General features: G+C 38.1%; 1 protein-coding gene across 1 annotated transcript in view; it reads left to right on the top strand.

Annotated features, from left to right (window-relative positions):
• b3glcta (beta 3-glucosyltransferase a) overlaps window positions 1-18,454 on the top strand; it is an 85,202-nt gene that overhangs the window by 55,653 nt on the left and 11,095 nt on the right. The window contains exons 5-11 of the mRNA XM_080888949.1: window positions 6,301-6,377; window positions 6,980-7,091; window positions 9,794-9,930; window positions 10,076-10,139; window positions 11,038-11,169; window positions 13,732-13,801; window positions 16,913-17,026. Coding sequence (XP_080745075.1) covers window positions 6,301-6,377; window positions 6,980-7,091; window positions 9,794-9,930; window positions 10,076-10,139; window positions 11,038-11,169; window positions 13,732-13,801; window positions 16,913-17,026 — 706 coding nt within the window. The remainder of the gene's footprint in view (window positions 1-6,300; window positions 6,378-6,979; window positions 7,092-9,793; window positions 9,931-10,075; window positions 10,140-11,037; window positions 11,170-13,731; window positions 13,802-16,912; window positions 17,027-18,454) is intronic.

Raw genomic sequence — 18,454 nt, 5'->3', positions numbered from 1 at the left:
ACAATAAACATACAACCACAGATATTGTGATTACAGTTATTATTTATAGTGAAAATAAAGTGCAATTACCAAATACCAATATTTACAAATCTGCAGACAGGAAAAGATAAAACATAATTCAAGCTTGTAAAGTATCCGCTGCACAGTGGTGCAGCAACCTCCTCCAACCCCCGGCAGACAATGTCCATAAAGTTGCTATTTCATAATTGATATAAGTCCAACGCGTATGACAGTCTGTAACAGGTTGAAATTGGAAGTGTGATGATCAGAACTGAGATTCCAAGACTGAGATCTCGAAAGTAAGATTTGGGGGACTGAAAACCAGGGGGGGAGAGTGTAGGCCGCAGCAGCCTCCTACCAGACCGCAGGAAGTTGTAGCTGGGGTTCTGGCTCGTTGGGCCTAGCTCGCCATCCAAGGTAGTGGTGTCGCTGTGGTCTCTCCAGGCCACCACTAGCCTGCACTATAATCACAGGACCACTATTAGCAAAATTCATCTAAATTTCCCAAGCTAGCTTTAGTTCCAGTGTACACAATAAAGTTCATGAGAAAATACCAATATACAACAAATACATATCCAACCATTGTAATAAATTAAAATAAATAACAATCTCAAATAACAAAACTACAGCCACGTAAAGTGAGAGTAGTAGTAATGTAGTAGGCCTCAGCCTTAGCTATCCCATCAGCTGATAGCACTGACATACTGATACAGGTTACAAATACAAACAGACATTCAGGCTCAACTCACCATTCACTACGTGCGATGTCACATACGAGCCCCCACGCATCTACCCGCGGCGGTATCAAAATACTGTTGAACGCAATCCACAATTAATTCAAAAACAAGTCAAGATAGTAAACAGCAAAAAGCGCTCGCCCCACGTACCTGTTGCTTCCATCCGCTAACGCCTCTCCCCCGCGTCTTTTCGAGACGACAACCCGGAAGGCATATATCGGTGCCTCGCGAATGTGATTGGTCACAACAGGCACGTGCAGACTCGCGGCGTGGCGTGCGTCACGACGCGTCACGATGCCTTCATGGACACGCTCCGGTTGGAATTTGAAATTCCGATTTAGTTATAGGTGCAGTTCTTTTTATTTTTATGTGGGTTACATCAGCTTGACATTTTAAATGAGAATAAGAAAGAAAAGTATGTCTTTGTGCCCCCCTTTTCGCTGTTAATGCCCTATCGGCCCCCCTGGCTAAACTTTGCTAGATCCGCCCCTGCACAGTGACCGGCGTCAGCTCCTGGTGTACAAAATGAATATTAAATAAATTCTAACAACAGCTGATCAAGCTTAAACGTGCTTCTGTTGTTCAGCCGCTGGTTTCCTCTTTCTGGTGCAAAGTGGGCCAAAAACAAACAAGAGAGATGGACTCACGACAGAAAAGCCGATCAGCTGATCATTAAGCAGTTTCATGATTGAAGTAGCAGCAAGAAGAGGCAGTCGCTCCATATATCGTTTGTTAAGCTTAACGCAGGAATGCTTTACAAACATTCAGAGATGGACTTACACACTTGCTTTACTTCTCTCGGGGATAACTTTGTTGGAGATGAAATGCCGGGTTGCTAGCGAAGCTCCAAATGCTATCCAGACCACCGACAGGTCCCGCATGCCACAGCACTCTATCACGTGATGCATACTGCTCCAACGTGCTAACGTTCTGAGGTGAGTTACGGCGTGTTGCAAGTTTTGTGAGGTGCTTTCGTGATATTTAATGGATCGAATTACATTTTTTATTTTTCTCCGATATCCGATCCAGTAATTTAGGTCCGTATCGGACCGATACCGATACGTAATATCGGATCGGTCCATCTCTAGTTTGTATAAAGCAGGAGCTTTTCGGTGCAGCATCATATACCTCGTTGAGACCAGTTTCACCTGTGCTAGGTAGCTTGAGTGCTAGGTAAGATTAGAAAAGCACTATACAGTGGTCCCCCGTTTATCGCGGGGATTACGTTCTAAAATAACCCGCGATAGGTGAAATTCGCAAAGTAGCCAACTTTATGTTTTACAATTATTATAGATGTTTTAAGGTTTTAAAACCCTTCACTACACACTTTATATGCTTTTCTCAGACAGGCATGAACATTTTCACACTTTTCTCTCTTGTTTAAACGCTCACGTTCAAACCATCGTAGAAAAATAAGTCCAGCATTATAGAATGAAACCAAAGGCACCGGCTGGTGCCTTTGATGGTGCAAAACATTTCGTCAACATTGTTGTTTGTTGGGGAGAAACTTACAAACATACAGTACAGCACTTCAGAGTCATACTGCTAGCAATCGAAGATTTATGTAAATTTGACAAGCTGGACGCATTCTGTACTGTACAGGAGACACAGCACGAGATTGATAGACAATGATCTACAGCCAATCAGGACACAGAACACAATGTCCTGAAAAAAGAAATCTGGAGGAACCCCTTTCCTCAACCAGTGATAAAGTATACACATTTCTGTTAGGGAATGCACATTTGTCCCTCACCATGAGTAGTTACTAAATGATCACCAAGAGAGCTCTAGCCTCTATTACTGAGGTCCAATTTCAGTTAACATATTAAAATATTTTCATTTAGAATAGCTCTTAAAATCATCAAGTGCCAGTTTTTGTGCAAGCTGCTTCTGTTTTGCAGGATCCTGTTTTGTTGAATTGCTGTCAGAATAAAAATATGCCAAAACAAAAGCAGAAAAGGTGTTCGAATAGCATGGATAAAATGTAAACTCCAATTGATATTACTGTCTGCCAGCCTATCATCCCAAGCCAAACATAAGTTATAACCAGCTGTCTATGTCTACAGTCACACCTCCGAGGCACATCACAGAAAATCTTATAATTCCAACAGTCTTACAGGGTGTTATAGAAACAGTGAAAGAAAGCCATCAAAGCCAAAGAGACTTGCTAAGATTGTACTTTTGCTGTTTATTGTTATTTTAGATGTATACAGTTCTGTGGAACAGAAAACTGTCATGAAAATATCTATAAATCATTTTTGAAAACACAGCAACGACAATGCAGAAAAGAGATAACCTTGGATAGTTTTGGTAATGAAGTTTGGATGTGGGCAAAATGTTGTTTTAGATAATTAAATAATTAAAAGCTCACACTGTTTCTCTAATTATGTGAAGTTTCAGGGTCAGTTAACTGGAAACTTTCTGATATTTCTGTTTTTTCCTCATTGGACTCCTAAAGGTTGTGTTGCACTGATTTACACACAGGAACTTGTGCATTCTGTGTCGTTCACAGCCCATGTTCCTACAGTCTGACATTCTGCCTTCTGGGAAAATTCACATTACATTTATAGTGTTTTTGTCATTTAGCCAATGCTTATATCCACAGAGACGCGCTGAGACTACAGCAAAATGCGATTAAACTAAAACCTTTACCAGCAGTATTGCAATATGCATGTTTTTAATGCTTTCCTGTTCATCACTGTAATAGCAATTCATGCGTATAAGAAGCCACAGTGATGAAAATTTGTTTGTATGAAAAATGGGTTTTCTTTTCAACTGCAGTCCTTATTTTTACAGGTGGCTTCTGGATCTTTTTTCTCTCCTCCAGCCCTTATTGGTTAAAGCTTCCTATGACTGTTTTACAGCCAGGTCCCACTGACCCCCATTATCTTCCCAGTCAGCAAGCAATCAGTGTCCTGTTCATGTCCTCGTGAGGACTGGCTCTTATCTTTTGATTAGCAGTTTGCAGCTCGCACCCAACTGCTATAAAACTATCTGTCTGGTCTTCTTGAATGCCTCTTTTATCAAAAGAATTTCGATAGCTCTTCGAAGAAAAAGCCCTCGTTGTGAATTTGCATTATTATCTGAAGATGATGCGTCTTTGATTTTATTTTTCCCCTTTATTTTTTCATGGAACAGCAATAGTGTAAATGTCAAGTAGAGAACAGTTTAATAAAACATGGCAGACGTCAGACGTGTGATCGTTTTAAGAGTAAACGTGTGTAATATGGTTAGAGATAATAAACCTCAGCTGACTAATAAGGATTAATATGTATACACAGTGTCGGCCTCATCAGCTAAATCAAACATGCTGCCGCTAGACAGAACGACTCAGAGGAGACTGTTCTCCCTGACTTCCTGCATGATGAGTGGACCATGCTGTAATGAACCACAGGGTCTTACGCTCTGCTGCTTTGTTTTCCTCACAGTGTGAAATGAAACCTTGGCTCTCTCAGACAATCCTCACACAATTTCTCAGCTCTGGCCACTCAAAAGGAAATTTTTATTTAGAAGGGATTGTAGGCACTGTACGCATCCTAAAATATCCTGTTCTTGTTTATTTCTTTCTTATCAAAGTATATATTTTAGTGTAAGGACAGGAAGTAGCAGCAGCAGCAGCTCTGGACTTAGTTTTATAGTTTTTTCGTCATGTTTTTTCTAATGCCACAGTCAACTGATCTGATACAGTGACCATCTCAAAAGACAGAAATGTCATGCGTTCTGATATCCTGATTTCTCACCATCGTTGTTGGGAAAACTTCAGCATGATGATTTAATTTGGAATATTCTAATGAGCATATCCAGATTCATGAAAGTATGATGAGAGGTTTTAATGTGCAACACAACCCAGATACTTGAAAAACCCAATTATAAGCAGAGTAGTTTAAAAAATGCATTCATCAAAGTGACAATATTTTTGTGAAATCATTGACTTCTTTACTTATTGATTTACTGAAATTAATAGTAAACAGTAGCTGTGCTGTGCAGAACAGTAAAACACACCAGTCTGATTTGCAGAATTGTACACAGTACAGTATTATGCAAAGCTGGTCATGCACAGTTCAGTTTTTCATGTTTAGCGTCTAAGGAGCTATACTTTCTTGTAATTGGTCTTAAGCATGAGTTCTCAGGGCTTTTTGAAGGTATTCAAAGTTTGTCTTTGGACACTGGATGCTTTTTCATTTATTTTCAGTCCACTCCTTGTACCTGACCTTTTTTTTTTTTTTTTTCTTTCGTTAATCCACTTAATGCTGACCTATGAATTATTTAGACATAAAAAAAGCCACTCATGTTGTTTCTACACATAACAGACAACTTAGCAAAGAGCCAATTTGAAATAGTATTTTTAGGCATTTTGTTACTTGCAGCCTGTGCCAAAAACACATTTGTTCCCATTTCTTTGGCTGAATCTATGAAAAATGCCAAAGATAATACAATTTGACAGGAAAAAAATTTGTATTTTTGCACCAATAAGGTGATCCTGAAAAAGGTATTAGCTAAAAATTTGGCATATAGTGTAGTGTGCCTTTTTTTTTAAAAGAAAAAAAAAAAGCACAGGTGAGGACAAAAGAAGAAGTGGAAGATCTAAAAAATGAACTACATCAGATGAATGGTACCTGAAATGAATGAATGCCCCTAAGAAAATAGGAAAAAATCCACCAAACACCTTTTTACGGGACCTGAGAGTTAAATCTGACCCGTCAGTTGATCCATCTACTGTTTGCCGAAGCCTCATCAGTCTAAGGGCATCTGGGAGTTCATCCAGTGGTGATGGGGTTTGTAATTGTTGGAATTATCATAATTATAAACACAAAAAACTGTAAAAACAGAAACGGAATTTCGATCCACCATACAATACCATGTGGAAAGCATGTGATTGGCAACTTTTTGACACAATTTTTCAGCATGACATGCCCAACACGCTGCCAATATAGTACCCCCCCCCCCCCCACACACACACACACACACACACACACACACACACACACACACACACACACAAAAGAAACAAAACAAAACTACACAATGGAAACCTATCAATCATGGACTGGCCTCCCCAGAGCCCAGACCTCATTATTATTGAAGCAGTGTGGGATCATCTTAAAAGAGAATAGAACAAAAGGCAGCCAATATCCAAACAAGAGCTTTGAATGTCCATCAAAAAGCCTGAAGAACTGTTCCTGAAGACTACCTAAAGAAATTTCAAGAAAGCCTGTCTAAGAGAGTTCAGGCTGTGTTAAAGAATAAAGGTGCTCAAATCAAACTATTGACTTCCAAGCTCGTTAGAATGATGCAAACTCTGTCTTTGCCTTAAATACTGCATTTCCATGATGACAAATTGCTGAATTGTTTTCTAACTAAAATATAAAGAAATGAGGGATATCTCAAGAAATTTTACACAACTGTACAGTGTGTAGGATTTGGAGGAAATCAGCTAAAACATAAAAAAGGAAACATGTTAAATAACAAGAGACATCAGTCTTATGAAACTTATATAGAAAAAAAATCTACTGATGGAGGGAATGGAAATTCTTATCTGTCGTTTCTGTGTTGTTTCTTACAGAAACAGCCGGTGGTTTTGCTCCTTCACAGTTTATCAGAAAATGAAGGCGACTGGAGCATCCTTCCTCTGCTGCCTTAGTAAGTATCCCTAAACTGGTAATGATTGGGTGTGATTAACAAACAGTTAACACAACTCAGCTTTGTGCTGAGGACTGCATATGAGAAACACTGTCTTCTGTCAATTTCTACTGTGTAAATTTGAAATTTTGAAGGTAAATTTTTCTGTTTTGAGGACATTTTGTTGCCACATTTGTGTAAAAGCCATTACTAACACAGTAACGGTGATTTATTGCTTCATTTTATGATAAATACCTTCTTAATGTGCATGTAGGTGTGACAACAGGTATTCAGCGGTATGAACAGCATGATAAAGGCATTAGCTTCAGTTGTCTGGATGCCTGAGCCTTTTTAAAAATCAAAAATATGTCTTATGATTGTTTTAGGGAGGTGTGTAACAGCATCTAAATGTGTTCTCATCATCCATGGCATAGACTTGTAGCATAGAATATTCCCAGACCATGTGTTGTTTTTTTGTCTTTCTGTCCTCTGGGGAAATGTTGTGACTGCTTTGATCTGACTGGGTCAGGAGCCTCAGCCTCAGATATCTCCTCAGAGTAGACTGAAGTGAAATGTTTTTATTATTTAACTCTATATATTTCTGTCTGCGTGTGTGTCCTCAGCTTATCACATTCCTTTGGGAAAAACTCTTCATGGATTGTATTTCTTGAGGAAGAAACAAACGTGAAGTTGATTGCTCTCATCAAAGTCCTTGCAAAAGTTGACAAAAATAAAGTAAGCAGAAAATATTTTCTCCTAATCTACATCTGTCTTTTTCTCTCCCATTGCTTTCTCTCTTGCTTTTTAAGAAATTCATCAGTGAGACCAAAGCTTCCTGTTTTCATTCCAGCTTAGCCGATCATTGCTTCAGTTATATGAGATACAGTATCAGGTTGGCTGCAGCTTCTTTGCAACAGTCGAGCTGCACTGAGCACCACCAGCTCACAGCGTAACCTGTCAGATATGTCACTCCAGTCTCAGCTGTAGACCTAATTTAAGGCCTGTCCCTCCACTCATGAAATTATTTTTCATCTATATGGGTTGGTGGAGTATGCCAAGTATAAATATTGAATGAGCACTCCAGAAATTCATGCATTGGAATTGTCATTTCTCTTAGTTGAGCTCAGCAAAATAACTTTCTCCTTCAGTTCTTCATTTATGAATTATTTAAATAACACAAATGTGGCACATTTTTAACATTTGTTTTTGAAATTTAAGCTGTTTGTAAGAAGTTTGCTTTGCTGTGCCCTTGGATTGTCATAAAAGACAATTTCCACCCTGCGTGGGATTTCACTTCCAACTTAGGGATCGGTTTCATTATTGAACGCATCTTCGCAAATTCATTCTAAAGCAAAGCCAGCAACAGATACAATGTCCTGATGACTTGATTCATTACAACATGCCCAAAGGCAAACTCTTCTCTCTCAGGTGTTATAGCTTAGTGGGGTCAGCCTCATGTTAAGTCACAAAATTGGATTTCATATCAGAGTGTTTTAAGCAGCGAAGGCTCCTCACAAAAATGAGTTGCCACTTTCCAATTAACTTCAACCAGTTAGGTGCCAGAGCATGACAGTAATTAAACACAGTGCAACTTGTGATATACTGTAGTTGCAATTTGTGGATTTATTTGATAAACTAAATCGAACAAAGAAGCGAAGAAAGTAGTTTTGGCTGCTCCCTTATTTACTGAGGGTTGTCTTTACTGAGGTTGTCTCAGTGGCTGGATCCGCATGTTGATTTGCCACAGATTTTATACTGGATGGCCTTCCTGATGCAACTGGGATAATATCCAGGGCTGTGACCGGCGCTAAGAGTGCACTAGCCTGTGACCACGGGTTGCTGGGCTTGAATAAAGAAAAGCAAATGTTTAATTACACAGACTGTAGCCACTCTATCATCCATCTACCATTACCAAAGACTGCTACTCCTGCTACTGTTGAGTGATGGTCAGATTTTAGTGAAGCTTACATGCAATGACCTAGTGGGTTTTCACACATACTCTGCTGAAGGTTAATGTCATATTTGTCATTTTAGAGACATTTCCATTTTCACAGCACAACCTTCACAAACACTACTTAGAATTTAAATTTCACCACATTTCCACTGCTGATGTACTGAATAAAATTCAGAACTAACCATTTAGCAAACTTGTTAACGTAAAATACATTTTTCATGCACAAAACGAGAGAAACACCAAATTATATTTATTCCTTGAAATATTGCTTTGCCACACATGTTGCCCACCACATGTATTCCTGATGATCATGGTCTTATTGGTCATAATCATGGAGTAGTCCTAATGGTTGACTCCCACATTGGAAAGGCGTGGTTGGGTTGGGGTCTTTTTATCACCATTATGCTAATAGAAGAAATATAGTCAGTGCTACTCTGATGCATATTTTCATGCTTTTTATGGCCATGGTTACTACTGACCATGCAGTCAAAATACTCTTGAATCCTTTTATTAGGTGATCAACCAGATTACCAGGGCAGCTGTGGCTACAATGTAGCTTGCCATCGCCAGTGTGTGAATGTGTGTGTGAATGGGTGAATGACTGAATGTAGTGTGAAGCACTTTGGGGTCCTTGGGGACTAGAAAAGCGCTATACAAATCCAGGCCATTTACTTTGTGGCCTGGGTTTGTGAGCCCCGTTGATATCTTAGTGAATTTTAATTCTCATTATATTTTTGCAATACAGCCAATCAAAATGTGTCACTTTCTTTATATTTCTCACACATTACAGTAACTTGTGATTTATGATGGCTCATGAGTTGGTTAAGCTAGTACAGCATTGACGTTCTGGTTTAGACACATCCCAGTTTGGTCTGTCTTATTGATATTAATGGTTCAAATAACATATTAGAAACACCTTTAAACAAGTAATGTTCACAGTGAGCATAAAACAACACAAAAAAGTGGAAACTTCATGAAGACTTTTTTCAACCTTTATGAAAGGCAGGATTTGTAGCAGGGGTTTAGGCCTGGTGGTGCTAAGATAACTTTACTGTACAGATATGAGAGGATGGTGTTGATCTTCCTAACAATTCTACATCAGAAGCATGAATATGTTTACTGAACTGTTGGACAATTCCTTTTAACTCGATCTACTTCAGCTCTAGGGGGATTTTCTAAAACTGTCAGATTATTCTTTTTCCACCAGATATGTCAAGAACCATGATCACAGCCTTTGTAGCTACAATATCTGTCATCTTTGAACTTTGTTCAGTGAAGAAATCTTATTATTTCCCCAGTTAGCAACAAACTTATTCACTGGAAATAATTTCAAAGATTTTCTGACGTGCAGTGTGAAAATTAAATTAGGCCACAAGTGCAAAGTTTTCTTTTTATGACGTTTCACAGCATTTTAATGGGGAAAAACAATAAAAACGTTTTATGTGTGACATAGTGAAATGTGTCTCTTAAACTTATTTATCAGGAGTGGTTTCTGGGTAAGCCCCTCTTTGATGAGGAATCGACCATCATCCATCATTATGCCTTTGCAGAGAACCCCTCCATCTTTAAATATCCAGACTTTGCTGCCTCTTGGGCCTTAAGCATCCCCCTAGTTGTTCGGTGAGTATGTGCAATAAATCTGTAAAACTGAATTCTTCATACAGGCTTCAGAAAATAAGGTTACATCACTATCACGTATATTTACACATACATTTATTATTTATTTGCTGTGTGTTTGATTTCAAAATCTTATTTATTATTTTAGGCTTGCAAAGAAAGTGAAAGAGGAGCCACTTAAATCTGACTTCACTATTGACCTTAAACATGAGGTAAGATACTATGCAAGTCATGCGGTTTTGCATGGAGTGAGATCACGAGCCTACTGGTTTGCAACCATTTTCTAACAGCTTTTTTCACTCTCAAGTCAATGCCAGCCCATTATAATTTATTTGCACAAAAAGAGCAAGGCATGAAATTCATCTAACCTTGAAGTGAAATCTCATTACTTTGGAGAATTGTCATGGTGCTGTATTGAGGCTCTTATTTTTTTTTTTTATCACTGAAATTCAGCCAGAGAGGCGTCTAGGGATTTTGTTGAGTAAACAGAACATCAGACTTATCTGGCTCAGACTGAAAAAGGTGGTGCCGTTAGATCTCTTTCAGTTGAGTAGAAATATTACACCTTCTACCTACCTTATATATATATAATAAAAAAAAATAGAATTCTGAGTTTTCTTTTTTTTTTTTTTGTTTAATGAAATGTGTGCTTTAAATATTACTGTACATGTAATATGCTGCATGAATTGCAGCAGTTCATTGCTGGTAAGTTTACAGTTTCTGTATTTTTCTGCTACTTTAGACAGTTCCAGGCAGCACTAGCTGTCACATCTCATGACACATTCTTACTCTGCAACATCTCTGTCTTCTCCATGCAGAATATTTAACTTGAAACCCAGATTTTCTTCTTCAGGAAGAAATGCAGTAATACTCACCACTTCTCAAGTCTCCTCTAATCTCTCCTCTTCTTAATCTTTTTTGTTATTCGGCTTAAATAGTGAATATGCTCCTGGAATTTTCTAAACTGTTCTTTTTATTATAATATAAAATAAGACAATAATAATACAAAAAGCAGCACATGTTTATGTTTTTAATCAGTCATTAATGTCTTAAGGATTGCATTCTGTCCATAACTCATAAGCTTGACCACATGATTCTGGATTTTTTTAGGTTGCCTTGTATATCTGGGACAATGGGAAGGGTCCACATCTCACTGCAGTTCCTGAGCTGTGTACTGTGCCAGAGGACTCTCCCCAGGCCAGCCACTGTGCAACCACTGTGAGCAAAAAGCCTCCACTGTGTGTGAGTATCTGCTCTGTATTTGGATCAGTTTGATTGTCCTCAATTCCCAGGAAATGAAAAGGGAGCAAAATTAAATGACAGCACAAAACAGAGGATGGTTCACTGTGAGGTATTGGCAGTCATGTAATGATGTATGATGGCCCTCTTGCCCAAGGTTGAATCCAAGCCACGCTGGCATTTCACGGTGAAGTACTGCTTTTATACCACATACTGTGCAACCAGAAAAGACGGAAGTCTTTCATTTGTTTTGCCAAATTAATTTAAGATATCAGCCAATTGCAAAGCAACATCCTTTCAGTTTGTTTCCAAATTCAAATCAGATGTTTTATTCTGTATTTTTTTATATCTAAATATTTTTCTATGTATTTACTGTCAAATGTCAAACATCGCAATGCCTTTTTTCAAGCTGTGTCTTAACCTGAACGCTTGCATTATATTTGAATATTTGCTGTATTTGTCATTGAAACATAAATCATCACGCACATTTATTGTGTCATGAATCTGTAGCAGATATTTCTACCGTCTAAATTTTGCACTGGGGAAACATGCAAAACACGAAAGCAGTTTTAGTTTTCTTTATAAGCTTCCATTAGGACATTTTTTTTTATTTTTCGTTGTATCTGAGTGGGAGCCAGTGAGTGGGTGTAACTAATGGGGAAAAAAAAAAATTGATTCGGTCAGAATGTAAGTAAGGTCAGTAGGATTCCTACTGAAGCTTAATCATACTTGCTGGGGTAGATTTTTTTTTTGTGTTAGTCAGTTGCAGCAAATCTAACCATGCTGTGCTGAATTCTAAGCAAAATTCTCCACAGGATCTCCAGTGTATGATGTTTGCTCAAGCTGAGAGAAGTTTGGTTTGTGAACTTATTAGAAGGGTGTGATATTCTTTAGCCTGCAGCAGTTGGTTCCACGCACACCATAAATTGATCAGTAATACTAGTAAGAAGTGATTGTTTGGGATAGATGCGACTCGAGTTTTGTGGAGAAGGTGAGGCGAGTTGAATTTGAGATGCCAGAGCTTGCTGCTGAGAGTGTCCCATTTCTGAGTTTTTCCATTTTAATTTTTCATGATTTTCCCTCCTGGTTTTGACGGAAAAAACAAAAATTGAATCTGATCTTTTCATTTGTTATTCAAATCACATAGTGTATGTGCATTTGTGGTCTTGAGTCTAGTACATGTTTGCTGCAGTGCAAACTGTCAGATTTATATTCATGTGGTTATTACCTCCCTCTCCACGGAACTTCTATCCTCATAAAACGACATTCATTTAAACAGAAAACAGGACAACAAGCCAAGCAGCCGGCAGAGAAACGTGAAGGTCACAGGTTTAATAAGTATTCAGGGAGAAGTTTCCATTCAGACAGAACAGGAGGGGATGCATCGTAACCGGACAGTGAACGAAACAGTTGTGAGACAAATTGGCAAGTGGCTTAAGAGCAGCACTCGGCTGCAGCGTCGACAAAAGAATCAGGAGCCTCGAGAGGCAGATTTAAGAGGGCAAAATGATTACAACCCAAGTGGCAACGACAGCAAAGCCTGTTGTTTTTATTTTAGGCAATAACTAAACTTATTGTAGAGCGGTTTCTATCAAAATGCTAAACATTTCAGGGCAGAAGATTGTTCAAATTCTCACCCTACAACAGTCGTTTTCAAAAAAATTTGTAAGACAGGCCAACGAATAACAACGAAGCCTTGTTTATTCTGGCGTGAGACACAGAATAAACAAAATCTTAGCATCCTTGAGGTCTATTTTTTCCTTTTCTGTGTATGTGTGTCTGTATTTTTTAAGTTATGTTTTGGACCACTCAAAGTCCGTTTGAAGAGGCCACTTTTAGCTCTGCTCAGATTGTGACGAGCATTTTTCACTCGTTTCTGACATTTTATGCATTACGTAAAAAAGCAAAGAATCTCTTTTCTCCGTTAATATTTAAATGTACTTTGTGTGTCTTTTATTTTGTATTTGTAGCTCAGGCTTCACGGCACAAGAGATCTTTACATTACGTAGCATTTTGTTTCATTAATATTGTTGGAAAAGTGACAGTTTGTTCAGCAGCTGATGATGTTTTAATGTGGCATACATTTTTAATGCACTCTGTCTGAAGGTGATTTAGTGAATTGTTTTTGAGAAAGAAATTGCTAAATTGCATTTAGATGTTCGTTTTTCTTTCATTGCTTTCTGTCTCTCCCATCATGTGTGTTTTTTTTGTTGGTTTGTTGTTGTTTTTTTCATTTCCGAGACTACAGATGCTACAAATGAAAACTGAATTCATTCCTGCATCCCTTCAAATATGCTGCACGGTTATCAGATAGTGTCTGTCTTTAGTTTCAAAAGGAGAACCTAAGGCAACTAGAAGGACAAATGACCTTAGACCATATGAAAGAAAAAATCCAATTCTAATTTCACTTTGAAGATATGAACTCCCACTAATCACTTGGACATTTAATATAGTCTGGAAACTGAGTTTCAGCTATTTAGCTGCAATACATGTCGAGCTTCAGGTTTACATATATGTGATATGTGTGCTTTTGTCTTTGACTCATGTCTCCTATTTTTATCAAAGGGGGAGCCTGTAAATAAAGAAGATATATTTGTTGCTGTGAAAACATGCAAGAAGTTTCACAGTGAAAGAGGTGAGTCATTCCCTCTCATACCAAATCCAGAAATGATGAACATTTTCCCTTTATACAGCACACATGTTTGTCCTCTTGCTATCTCATAATTGATTTGCTTTACCTTTGACCTATATGATTGTATGAGCAAACTCTTTCTGTAAATCTTTCCATCACTGCTATGTCTAGACTGATAAAAATACCTTTAGCTATACTTCTTTCTGTGTCTCCCTTATTGCTCCAAATGCTCAGTCATCCAGCAATGCCACTTACTGGCACGCACTCCCTAACATTAAGCTATCTATAGTAAATGTACTCCACTTTTAAACTGATAAAACTGTTGCGGGTTAAGTCAATAGATCAAATTTCAAATTAACTTTAGATGGATCAGACAAATTGAACACCATACGTAAAGGGCGTCACTCAAAAGTAATTCCACTAATTACCTTAATTACATTTTCTTTGCCAAGCAGCTATTATCAGTTTCAAATGCAGACAAGATGAAAATGAATATTAGATTCAGACATCAAAGGTTAGCTTAGCTGCGTAAAGCAAGAGACATGAAAGTGTATCACGTTTAATTTAAGATGTCAATCAGTGTGAAGGCTTTTTAATCTTCTGTAGCTGTTAGGATTACGAAGACTATAAAATACTGTAGGATGAACTCTCATTAGGGGTGAGAAAATAGAGCCTCAAAACTATATTACGATGTTGCAAGAAAATTTGCAATACATAAACAAAAAAATACTGAACAACAATCACCATTTTTGAGTGTTAATAAAAGACGGGTATTTTCAATTATGAGCTACTGTCATTGATGACACATTGCCTAGTTAGAAGTGTGAACCTATTGAAACTTGTTGTCAGCAACAGCAACATTGTTGTGCAATAGCAGTAACACAGCATAAGTCAGTTGTAAGCACAAAAGTAGCCTGGGTAGTGTTCTTCCTAGAAACATTAACTACAAGTATAACTGACTGCTTAACACTTCAGTTTAACAATAACTAGCATCATTTAACTTGCATGTTGTGTTTTGGGTTGAGCTTTTTTAACCAGTTTAGTTCCATTCACTGTTTGCTCCTCCTAATGCTCCTCTGATCTTAGGTTCAGGCATTTGGTCACACATCATCCGCTGTAGTCAACGGTGTGTTTTTGCCTCAGGTGGAGAAACAAGTTTGTTTCCACCTTTAGTGGGAACGGTTTTCTTACATATTTTCCAAAGGACTGTGCTTTGTTGGAGATTGTTGAAGTGGCTTGCTTTCAATGAAATCGTGATTGTAAAATTGATTTCTAAACAAGAAGGTTGCACCTAGAACTAGCCTGTACTACCACAAAAAGAAATCCGTATGTAGCTCTATTGTTACGTGGACGTTTTTGTGGTTCTGCACTGATTTGAAACAGAAATAAATGCAGAACCACCAAGTCAGTTTTGTTGTTTTCTATAGCTTTCATTCTCTCCAAAACATAAAAAGTCAACATGAGTTGACAAAAACATAGAATGAAGTAAAACATTAAAGAAAAGCATGTTACCCTTCTTAGGGTGAGAAGTTCGGCCATCCGGGAGGGGCTCAGAGTAGAGCAGCTGCTGCTCCCCGGGGCAGACCCAGGACACGCTGGAGAGATTATATCTCTCGGCTGGCCTGGGAACGCCTTGGTATTCCCCCGGATAAGCTGGAGGAGGTGGCTGGGGAGAGGGAGGTCTGGGCCTCTTTGCTTAGGCTGCTGCCCCCGCGACCCGGCCCCGGACAAAGCGGATGAAGATGGATGGATGGATGGATGGATGTTACCCTTCTTAAAAACCAGTTGAAATGTGGCATGCAGATAGTGTAGTATAATAATACTGTATTTTTTACTGTGATACACAATTTATTCACCTCTATCTTTTCATTTGCTTTTAATGAAATATTTACAGCACTTCTTAAGAACTACAGAACCTCATGCCATCTTGTAACACAGTCTCTGCTTTAACTGTGTTTTAATGTACTGGTGTGCTTCAGTTTAAGTGGCATTTGTCTGATAAAATGCCATTTTATATCCTCAAGAGCCACAGTTGTCTTTTTTTAACAGCAATGTGTAGGTTGTGTTTGCTGCTTCACTCTGTGTTCAAAGTTTTCTTTTTAACCTAATGATTGTCTAAAGCAGTCAATATCTGACCTGAATGATGCTTTTGGAATATACTTGTTTGCTTTAGCTGTTTAATGTGGTAATGTAAGATACATGTGCACTTCGAGCTTGATTGTACTTGATGTTTCTTATCAGTTCAGAACCTGTACAGGCACTGAACACAACTTTTTTTGTTTTTTGGTTTATTCTTTTAATCTTAAACATGCCACTTTGATTCATTTTTGATGATTTATGAGAGATGAACACAGCCTTGAGCTGCTGATGCTGCTGTAGATGTCAGGGTATCCTGTGTTTCTCTGCATTAATACTCTGTGAATTAAACAGCCCAGAAACTTTCAAATATCCAAAAATTCATGAGTCCTATCGTAATAAAATGTAGAGGAAAACGCTGACCTTTGACACCAAGAATTAAGTCAGCAACTTGGTGCTACTGTGCCTTATCCTACCTGTGATAGCAGGGTATAAATAGAATGAAAAATACAGATCCAGTAATCTGCTATCTGCAGTACCTTTCCACTGCCAAAAGCTGCAGGTTTCACAGTGCTACTGGGCATTAAGCACAATGAAGTTAAATTATTTTTGAGGCCTGACAAAAATCCCCAGAGTCAAAGCTCTGAAATGTAAAAGTAAAGGAAAGAAACCCTTTATTTTACAAGTTACTTTGAAAAGTTTTGTGATTTACTTTGGTGTAACTAATCATATGTCTAATCAAATATTGAAAGCCAGTCATCCAAGCCAGAATCAAAAGAGGCTTTTCCCCAAGTAACAAAAGAGCACAGTGTCGGTACATACTGAATTAATCTAATCTGAACAAAGTCGAAGGATTAAAGGGAACATTGTTTATCATTTCACTATCCTTAATGATTCATCTCCCTAAATAAAATATTTACTTTAAAAACACAGAATATCAGAATGTTTTCATTTGGTCAGAAAACATTGCACAGAACATGAGGTCTGCTTGTTGTGAAACTCTGAACACTGTATTGATTTTTCTCCTTCTATCTCTAGTGCCAGTGATAAAGAAGACTTGGGAAAAGGACGCCTTATTTTTGGAGTACTACAGCGATCATGCCGATCCTTCAATACCAACCATTAATTTAGGTGTTCCAAATACTGAAAGGGGTAAGTTATCCTTTCACAGCCTCACTTTTCATCACACCAATCATCACTTGTACCGGCAGATACACTTACTGGCCTAGTATATTGGTCCAGGCTGAACTGGCTAATATACACCTTTCACCACCACATGAAGGGGATGTGATTCAAATCCAACATTTAAGGAGAACTGGAACCAGATTGAGCTGGAGTACTTTTGTCAGTGGGTATTTCAACTTTTCAGCATAAAAATCATGAATAAAACTCTTCTCAGTTGGCAGCAGGAGTGTGCTGCAGTTTTTCTTTTGTAAGGCATATTTTTCTTTTAGAAAACTGGCTTTGTGCCTTCTGTTTGATATGAGCTTCTCTTGACCAAGAACTATAATTTTCTAACCTACTGACCACTTTAATCAATAATCCCCCGGTGACTTCTACCATCTCTAGGACTTAAATACTAGGTCACCTTTTTATGACTAGTCTTTGTTCCAAATATTTGTTTTAAAGCTGGTGGTTTCCTAAAGTTGGTTTATTTAATCATTTCACCGATGTAGCAGTTTCAGTGCTCGCACTCCTTTCCAATTTAATTCATGAACAAGTGCTGTTTATAAGATCTATACCCATTTCCCATTATTTTTTTATTTTTTTTGAAAATGGGTATACATCATGTAAAATCCATCCTGCTGTACTGTATAATTACTTACCTGTGTCCAACATGCTTAATTGAAGTTTTGGATGTCACTGCCCCTTTAAATACTTAACAGTTTTCTACTTTAAATATTTAACAGTTCTCTGTCCTTTGTCCACTCTCCAGAGTATTTAAAGACAGCCCGTGTGCAACCACTCATCAAAAAATCGGGCCTCAATCCTTCTTACTGAAAAACTTAAAGAGCGATTACAAGTATTACAACAAAACTTGTATAGACAATTGTCTACAGCTTCTAGAAGCATTACATCTGAACATTTTAAAAAAAATTTGTCAGGTTTAGTTTAGTCAGACACCACAGTAAAGATTTTGTGCTTAGGAAGGTAACAGATGAACTGCTGATACCAGTCACTGTTCTTCTCTGATGTTACTTGACGTAACTGCAATATTTTGACACAGTAAACCATAAAAGTTTGATCAAGGGGACAAAGCACTGAGCAGGTGTATCTGGAATGAAAACTTTTCGATGACCAGACAGAATTTTTCTACGGTGACCACATTGCTGCTTACTCTGTACTGTGGAGACCCTCAGGGGTCTGTACTGGGACCTGCCCATTTGGTTTTTTTTCCAGTGCTATGCCAGTGACACATTGTTCTATCACTCTAATAAAATCAAAACCCAGTCCAGTCTTACAAATTAACTGATATTAAGAAATATTTTCCAAATTTTCTAAAATTAAACACATTCTTATTGTTGTGTCACACAAGCTTCATCCCAGTATGAATCCCCCCTTTTCCTTTACGAGTTTATG

The sequence above is a fragment of the Rhamphochromis sp. 'chilingali' genome (genome assembly GCF_963969265.1).
Source record: "Rhamphochromis sp. 'chilingali' genome assembly, chromosome: 8".
Lineage (NCBI taxonomy): Eukaryota > Metazoa > Chordata > Actinopteri > Cichliformes > Cichlidae > Rhamphochromis > Rhamphochromis sp. 'chilingali'.
The sequence above is the reverse complement of the archived record's forward strand: the minus strand, read 5'-3'. Positions and strand labels throughout refer to the sequence as shown.